This window comes from Phragmites australis, chromosome 3 (genome assembly GCF_958298935.1).
Source record: "Phragmites australis chromosome 3, lpPhrAust1.1, whole genome shotgun sequence".
NCBI lineage: Eukaryota > Viridiplantae > Streptophyta > Magnoliopsida > Poales > Poaceae > Phragmites > Phragmites australis.
In genome coordinates, this window is record NC_084923.1 from 16,265,119 (window position 1) to 16,274,600 (window position 9,482).

The 9,482-nt window shown below is 42.0% G+C and overlaps 1 protein-coding gene across 1 annotated transcript; it reads right to left on the reverse strand.

The window, feature by feature from the left end:
* Window positions 1–6,782: 6,782 nt before the first annotated feature.
* On the reverse strand, window positions 6,783–8,977 carry LOC133912420 (thioredoxin-like 1-2, chloroplastic). Its single transcript, XM_062355134.1, has 4 exons — window positions 8,647–8,977; window positions 8,126–8,302; window positions 7,859–8,023; window positions 6,783–7,320 (listed from the first exon to the last, which is right to left on the reverse strand). Exons 1-4 carry the CDS (start codon window positions 8,878–8,880, stop codon window positions 7,054–7,056), a joined length of 843 nt encoding a protein of 280 aa, XP_062211118.1. The 5' UTR covers window positions 8,881–8,977; the 3' UTR covers window positions 6,783–7,053.
* Window positions 8,978–9,482: the final 505 nt, after the last annotated feature.

Here is a 9,482-nt window from a genome sequence, read left to right on the forward strand (position 1 = left end):
AAACACACATACTCTTTTCGAATGGAGGAAGTACTAGCCGCTCCGTGTCCAAAAAAAGATGCATAAAGCAGGTTGATCTACCAAAGCTAATGCCTTTGGTAGAATCAGAAAGGAAATTGAGAATAAAGAGAGCTTCTCCATTGTTTGCTGTTCATGAATGATTGCGGAACTAGATCTGCCGGGTAGTTTTCGAATTCAAACACATACAAGAGAATGAAAAACACAGGAATTGGGAAAAGCAGGATTATGAAATGAATGAAAGTGTAAAACATATGATTGCAAAACATAGAAAAAATACATGAATGACCATTTAAATAGAGCGCATGAAAAATACAAGAATAAGATAAGAGATTGCCCAAATGAATTTATGAGGTTAGACCTCATGCTAGGATTCCTCTAAAATTCCTATACATCGAGCCATTGTATAGGAATTTCATAAGCACAATCCTTTGTTACAAAGAGCTTGATGGGAATTGAATTCTCCAAAATTAATACAATATTGTTACTGTTGTGATTGTAAATATTGGAATCACAACACAACAAATGAGTATGAACTGATATTCATCCCCCATTACACCAAAAGGGCTAGGTATTTATAGTCGTACCTTAAACATCCATACTTAGACCATCTGCAGCAGATACTCTTAAAATTTATCCATTATAACACTATTACAACATCTCTAATATTATTACAATATCTCTATTTTTTTCATCTCTAACAGCTATCATATTTCTTACCTTATATGACTCTTCTCTTCCTTTTAAACCCACATGTATCATCTATGGACAGTGACATGGCTGTCTCTCTCCTCCCGCAAATTTAAGATCTGCTCTCTCCGGTCGGCTCCCTGTAGCAGCACTGTAGCAGCTGATAGAGACTCTGCTAGAGCTCGTTTGCTGGCTGCTAGAGTCCGTATCTAGTCGGCACAGAGATGCGGCTGGAGTTTGCTGTAGTTGTTGGAGATGGCCTTACATTATATTGGTATCCTTGTCTATCAGGATATTTTTGAAATATCCTCAGGGTATTACAGTTATTGTACCAGTACAGGACGTACAAATATAGAATTTTACATTGATGTTCTTATGACTATCTTTGATAGGTGGGACCTTCGACATGTCTGCCTCTATCACCATGGTCACCACTACCCTCTAGTCTTTGAAAACTGAACCTTCGAATCTTCTTCAAGCTTCATTCCTTCAGGCTTTGACACAGGCTCCTTGCTCTATATCAGCTTAACCTTGGGGCATCACTGACTCATTTAGTCGTCTTCGACTTCCTAGAGGTATAGCCTTTGGGCTCTATTCCTTGGTCGTCCTTCGGTTCTATACCTACGACCAAAATAGCCTAACAAAAGTGCTAGCATCACCAATCGATTGATATCATTCTCCCAACCGTGGAATTCCAAAGGAGGCCCAATTCTAACCATAAAATGCTATATTCAACAAGTAAGCATCATTTTCCTATTTGGTACAAAGATGCAATGATTTATCTCATGTTATATGTCTATTTGTGTGGGGATTTGACCTCGTACAGAGAGTTTGACCTAATAAACCACGCACCGGTGTCAAGTAGAGTTGGGATTTGGGTCATGTCATTCTTGGGCAGTCCACGATAGGAGTTTTGCTATGGTCTAAAGCACAGCATGACACGAAATATTTTGGACCGGGTCGGCCGTGCCTAGAACCTTGGCACTGTGGAGCTTGAGCGTTGCACATGCCGACACGATACGAAAAGGGCACGACACAACCTATTACTATTTTTCCGTGCTTATCCTCTATTCTCTCTGATACAAAGCGTGAGATGCTAAGAGAGATGTGTGAGCATGAGAGATATAAGCGTGAGATGGTAAGATATAAACATGTAAGCATTATTATACAATATAGAGCATGAGAGACACAAGTGTGAGATGGTAAGAGATAAATATGTAAGTATTATCAGACGATATGGAGCAGGACCGTGCCCAGCCCGGCACGACACGACACGAAGGGCCATGATTGGGCCTTCCTGAAGTTGACTCATGCCGGCACGACACGTCACAATAAGCCGATCATGCCTAGTGAGCATGGCACACTATGACACGAGACACGATGGGGTCAGACTGTGCCGGCACGGTATGACCAAGTCTCAGCACTAATGTCCAGTGTAAAAGGATGGTAAGACCATCTCCAATGGACTCCCGTTAGGGACCAAAATCCCTTCATGAAGGGATTTTCGTACCCTTCAGCGCTCCAACGATTTTTCTTCACGGTTCCCGTCATAAAGGGATTCCCAAGGTCATTCCCTTAGGACAGGATTTTCTCTCCTTTCTCTTCACGAATCCCTTCGAAGGGAAGCTGTTGGAGATGAGAGAAAATAAAGAGAATGAAAACAGAGAGAGGAATCGGGAAGGGAATAAAATAAAGGGAATATAGTTAAAAATAGTCATGGTGCATGACTTTTCGCTCCTGTGTGTGGTAGGTCATAGGTGCAAATCTCTAGTCTAGTCATTTTATTGTTCCTTAAAATAACACACTAGCCAGTGATCTCAGCTTTTGAGAAGAGTGCAATGATCTTTTTTTTCTTTATACGTTGTGTACAAAATTGAATTTAAAATGATTTGAACTTTCTAGCTAAAAAAAATTCTAGTCAATTTGAATTTTTTAGCTGAAAATTTTTAGATAACCACTCAGTTAGTTGTCTGGGGTACTCAGCCCTTGTGAGGGGCTCCAAACCGATACTATAGGAAAAAGTCATCATGTCGAATTTGGATTCTCTACTATTTATATTCTACATTTATTTATTACACCGTTTTACCTTCTCTATTTACTTTTCTTAGAATTATCATGGGTAACTGATATGATTGATTCCTAAGGTGCAATATTTCATAGTGTACAGTAGATAAATCTAAATTATATTTAGATAAAAATTATTTTAGATTTATCTTGTCAATATTAAGTTTTAGTTTTAGAATCCTAATTCATCGCTCTCAGAGGATCATTGGTCCTTACAGATCGTGATATTTGAATCTTGTGTCGGTTGTACATATAAATGGACAGGACGCAAATGTCTGCATAGCTTCGACAAAGGATGAAGAATGGAGAACAGCTGGAATCTACTTTGTAGATTGGAGCACCATTGGAGTCTGTCTTCTGGACTGGAGCACAATTGGAGTCTATTTTCTGGAATGTTTAAGCTAGCGTGCGGGTCTTTTGTATTTTTTTGTGGTGCCGCATTTGGGTCGTGATTACTTTGCTTTGTCCATTAAGGGACATTCTGGCCAAATAATATGATTGAGTAGTTACCGACTTACCGTTGTTTGGCCACGCTCTAAATATTTCGGAATATGGAGGGAGCGAACTCTTTATTTCTCAAGTAAAAAAGAAAATAATGCCTCCATGCAAAATCGAATGATTGAAGCACCACTAGCAACCGAATGATCGAAAACGGGCTGATAGTTCCCACCCATCCGCGTTGGATCTCGAGGATCGATCGGGTGTCTCATCAGAATTTGCTTCTAATAATAATTTTTCAGATAGTCTGAGCACACGTGAATCACAATAAAAAAAAATAATGTACCTATTGTTTATAAAGCGTGAGACTATATGAATCTATATGTGTGAATATAGGTTGTAAGTTTAGTATATATTTTAGATATATGTGGTTTTATGTGTATTAGGTGTGGTGTGTATTTAGATGTATATTTTTGATACGATAGTTTGTACCCTGATGTTAAGGCTTAAAAGAAAGCAACCGAACGATCCAAAGCTAGAGTACAAACATGTCCATTCTACAAACTTCAGATATTTTCTTTCAATTTTATCGATGTTTCTCTCTTTTGCGAGAAATTTATCAGTGTGGTAATATTCGCTTCATGCAATATTCTGTATCGAGATAACTAAAGATAACGATAGCCATGGTCGTAGGAGGAGCAAAATCTAAAATTAGATAACATACATGATCGTATTTATCGAAATAGATAATATATTATCGTATTTACAATTTAACATTCGTATTCGGTACCTCATTTATCAAAAACTGACTTCCGGTACACCATAAAAAAAACACGGATCCGACCATATGGCATATTCGGCACATCATATGCTGAAAATCAGGTGTATTCGACACATGAGGTGCCGAATATGGGCTACAGTACCATATTCGGCATTTCATGTGCCGAATATAGTCTGTACCGACTGCGGGCACTTTGATGCTGTCATTTTATACTGGGAACCTCATGTGCCGGTACAGGTCATATTCAATACCTTATGTGTTAAATACGCATGATTTTTGATATATGAGATGTAAATATGGGCTACAGTAATATATTCAGTATATGAGGTGCAGAATATGGACTACAATACTATATTTTGCATCTCGGGTGCCGAATATGACCATACCTGCGTTTTTTTTCGATGTATGTTGTAAAAAAGCTAATTTTTGATAAATAAGATGCTGAATACGAATATTTAAATTATAAATATAACGATATATTATCTATTTTAATAAATATCATCTTGTATATTGTTTAATTTCGAATTTCAGCCACGTGGAAGCTGTAACCCACAGCGCCCCACGCAGCAGCCTCGCCGTGCATATATTTCCGACGGACACGCCGGAGCCTCCGAGCCTTTCGATCAATTTCTCGCAAAAAAAAGAACTGAGCCTTTCGAGAAACGAAAGGAGCCGAACACCTGCTGCAACAGAAAAGAGTATGAGGAAATGGAAAAGGAAGTCCCAGTTACAAACGTCCAGCCGTACCCTGATCCTGATGTCTTCGATGTAAGATCTCTTTTTCCCGCTTCAGATCTGATTGATCAAAAACTGGAAATGAGCCGCGTGGACAAGAATTCTCGAGTGCTGAATGATTGGAGCAGGACGATGCCACTCTCTGAAACCTAAACAAACAGATGGCAAGCATATAATGTGTTAGTTGATGAATTAACACCCTATCTAGTTCAATAGGAGGCAGGATAAGGATGACGACGGATACAATATTCGTGAATAAAAACTATAAAATCCGTATCTATAAGCTAATTTTTAAACTCATAACCGTATCTATTATCTGTCACAGATAAAAACTGAAACACGTGTGTATCACCCGTGGGTACATTCGTATATCCGCAAATATAACAAACAAGCAAGACTACATGGTAAGATCAAGTATATAACAACATAATTTAAACAATATATATATATTAGACTGAGCATATCAGTAATTTAAACATACATCTCAAGTTCTCGACTAAAGATAATGACTCACAGATACATTATACATAGCAAGCATACCTCGATAAAGGCTAAGTGAAATAATGACACTAGTAAATTATGAGGCCTTCACATTCATCAAAAGCAAGCAGCTGTTTCAACGGAGCACTTAATTCATGTATCAAAGTACTCCAACAAAACATCATTCATGTTTGATTTCATACCCAGCTAAGCCTACCAAATATTGTTCTTGGACAAAGTCTGGGCATGATTAAAACAGCTACACATCTTTACACAAAGTCTACACAAATTTTGGTAGTTTTTATGGGCAATAAAGCCACTAAAACATCACTATCAAGTGCTACATAAACAGCACAACCATGAAATCATGTCAAGAAGGAGAAACAACTATCATGCGCTACACAACAATATCAAGCATGAAAGGGAGGCCACATAAGCTATTTACATCATCACAGTGTTAGAATAAGCATATCAAGAATTTATAGACCTACAAAATGAATTGGCCAGCCTAATACTTAAGAACAGGAACACATGTTCTAGCTCGTGCGGTCATGCCAATGTAGAGGAGGCAAGTATATTCAGGAACACACGTTCTAAATAAATTGAAAGAAGAGCACCACCCATGTCTAAGGAAAAATTGCAGGGCTTCATCACCTAATTCAACAATACATGCAACTGCATCATGATATTCATATGCAAGAGGGGCGGAGGCGGACACCTGCGAGACATGCTTAAGGATGCTACTAGTGTGTGGGCGTGTGAGGCGGTCGACGTCTGGTGGGGACGAGCATGGACAACAGACGGCGATCGCCGATCAGAGTCAAGGATAGGCACAGAGCTGTGGACGGTGTGGTCAGGGAGGGTGGAGGGTGCGGTCAGGGAGGGCGCGACGATCAGGGTCTCAGGGAAGGGCACTGGACCTGGGATATGGGCGGCCGAGGGTCGACTGGGGGTGGAGGCTAGCGGGTAGGGTTGTGATTAGGGTGGGTTATATTAAATAGGAAGTGTACCTACATGTCAGATGTGTAAAACAGCTACATAGATGAAGCAGGCACGGCTAGACCAATTTCATACATATCTCTCTATATTAATTGGATTCAACTTCAAACTCGCATCTAAATTTACGGATTAAAATTAGAACACAAACCCACCCCTATTAGGGTTTTTACCAGGACCACCTTTATCTGGCCTGAAGCAACAAAAACCATCAAGTCCGCACCTTGTTCACAAAGTTTCAAACCCTCTATCTAGTTTCTGTAATTTAAATTTGTTCAGTCGCAAAGGGTTAGCTTCGAATTACAGAAGCCGTCGTCAACCTCCGCTTATGATAGTGGCCATCTCCACCAGTTTCTCCATCATCTGTTTCCTGACCCCAAAGGTAAGTCAGGAAACAAGCCACGCTCAACGGTTCACGAAAAGGTGAACAATTGGCTAGCAACAACGCTGGCTAGCAACCGTCTTCAAGCACCACAAGGTCCAGCACAACATACAAAGATCGCGGTATTCAGATTCGCACAATGCATCCATACAATATCCTGAAGCAGAGGAAGAACAAACACGCACAAAAGAACATCAGTTCGTCCAACACCATTCATGATAAGATGTGACCCTTGCAAAATAGCATGCAGATGATTCATACAACTACCATACAATTTCCTGGAGGCAGAAAGCTCCACAACACTCGTTGCTACTGCTAATACAGCTACAAACTACTAGCGGACAGGCATCGTAGGTAAAAATCTCAAAGCCTGCACTCTACTACCATGAGAAGGTACAACCTGTACACATCAAGAACCACGGAACTGTACAGAATTGAAGGATGTGATCATACGGATCATCATCACATCTCATCTTCCTGATGAGATCAAGGACCTCTCCTGAGATCCCTGCTTGACCAACGGTTTTGTGGCCGGAGGAAGCTTGGGAGGCTCAGGAGCGATGACCTCCGCAGCAGCATCTCCGCTTGGAACCAGTTCTGGCTTCTTAGTGTAGGTGAACTGCAGGTCCTTGTTCGCGGCCAGAGCCAATAACTCTGATTCCTCTAGCCCCCTAGTTGGGCCAAGGCTGCATCTATCTGGTTTGTGCTTTGCAAGCGCGTCCTTGAACTTTTTAATCTGCATAATAAAATTATCACTCTCGTAAGCATTGATCAAATGGTAAGAAATACAGTAAAATATTGAACTCATTTATTCCAAAACAAGATGTCACGCAAGCTGAAGTCAAGCAAAAACTGTAATGTTCAACAACCAGCTAATGGATCATTTAATTATCATCATGTCCGGTTTAGTTCAAGGAAACAACACAACGATGGTTTGTTTCTAAGATCAGGCAGGTTGCACGATTTGGCAGGAGGAACTGTAAGGCCTTTCTTCGCTTGGCAAATTTGGACGTACCACAAAAAATGCTTATTTGGGTCCAAAATAATCTATCATTGTAACATGATTACCACAAGCTCAGCACATAATTCCCATTCCTTCAACTCCTATAATCTATCTCCAAAGAAGGTTAACAATTCTATATCGCAAAAGGTAGACTATCGTGTTGAGTTGTTTTTAGTTCCTGGGTCACAACCACATCCTCTTGCAGAAGAGTTGGGCCATGCCTATCTTTTACAGTGTTTCGTGTGAGGACAAGATCGGATCAGGATCTTACAGTTGCGTTTGTGCAGCTGAAGCTGCAGAGTCGTCCCTGAGCTCCCCGGTAGAACCTGAAGAAAGGGAGAACATGGACGTGCAGGCTGTAGCACATAGACTTGTGCTCCTCATAGTTCACCTGCAAGAACAGCACATCCGGGTTCTGCTCCGCAAACTGGCAAATCTGCACAAGATGAGTTTGTCAGAACACCAGTCTTTTCAACAGCTCTCAAATCACATGAAGAGCAATATAGAACGGTCGAATTCCTATCTTTTTTGTTCATACCTTGGGGTGAAGAGCACGGCAACCGCCGCAGCCAGGGGAGAAGAAGTCCACGATGACGAGCCTGTCGCCGGCGTTGGTCAAAGAGTCGACGAGGTCTTCGGCGGACTCGATCTCCCGCATGTTGGGCTGCAGCCCCTTCTCCCACCACCTCATGGCTTTCCCAATCGCAAAGTTCATCTGCGCAACCAAACAAGCGGATCATATTAGTACACAAAATATTTATCATTCGAGTTTAATATTCTTCCTCAAAAAAGCTAAAAACAAAAAACGCAAAAACGTGGTCAAACAGACTAGAAATTTCTATCAGTATCAATTCTCAATTTTTTTAAAAAATAAATCTAAGAAAAAGGGGGGAAACTTAAAAACACGATCTTAGAACAGGAAAAAAAAAATCTAAATAGCAATCTTAAATTTAAAAAAAAAAACTCGAAATAGCATGGAAACTACGGAGAAACACAAAAGAGAAAAGGTTCGCAGGAAACGCATACTTATTACTCCTAAAATCTGAAATCTATATTCACCTGCACCGGCGACGCGACGAGACTACGGGACGCGGGCCTCGATCTCCTGGGCCCTACCGCCAGCCTCCCGCCGAGGAACGGGATCTTCCTCCAGGAGCCGCTGATCCGCACCGCCGACGCCGCGGAGGTCGCCATCCGCGCCGTGGCCCTCCGCCGGCCGAGGAGCCCCGGCGCGGCCCGGTTTCCGTACGTAGACACCACGCTCCCCTTGACCACCGCCTGCGCCGCCGCCATGGCCGCCGCTTTCACCAGGAGAGTTCGCGAGGAGAAGAAGAGGGCGCAGACCTAGAGAGAGAGAGAGGACAGAAGGGAAGAGGGGGTGGGGAAGCGGCGAAGAAAAGTAGCGCCCTTAAAAAGGAGGCCCACGGATAAAATCAACGCGTTTTTCCTTTCTCTTCCAGTTAAAGCAATATCTTTGCCGTCCGATGATCCATTTAGCCGTCAGATAGTTGCCACGTGGGAAGTAAAGCCCTGGTATTTCTCGCCCGCTAGCGGTTTGTATTTCCGGAATGGATATACTCCATTGTGGATAAGAATATCAAATGGTTGTGGGGCCCACATGTCACGCGGCTTCGTTATAGGGGGCGAGGCGCCACGTGTGGGGGAGCGGGCCTGGTGTAACACCGGGGTACTCGTGGCGTATGTGCTCTTGGTCAAGGATGAGGTGGTGGGGCCCATGTCACAGCCAAGTGCCGAAGTGGAGGTGGGTGTTTTGCTGGGGATGCATTTTTTCCTTTTTCTTGTTCTAGGTGTGCGTGTGACACCCATTTCTATGCCTAATCTTTGAATTACGCGTTGGTCACACGTCCACCTCTGCTTTAGACCAATTGCCAGAT

What these genes read in the sequence shown, in the direction of transcription:
- LOC133912420 (XM_062355134.1), bottom strand. Translation starts at nt 8,880, where the DNA reads ATGGCGGCGGCGCAGGCGGTGGTCAAGGGGAGCGTGGTGTCTACGTAC. An exon ending in GCCGTGCTCTTCACCCCAAG is followed by an intron (nt 8,024 to 8,125) that starts GTATGAACAAAA and finishes CATCTTGTGCAG; the next exon opens with ATTTGCCAGTTTGCGGAGCA. An exon ending in TCAGCTGCACAAACGCAACT is followed by an intron (nt 7,321 to 7,858) that starts GTAAGATCCTGA and finishes TTTATTATGCAG; the next exon opens with ATTAAAAAGTTCAAGGACGC.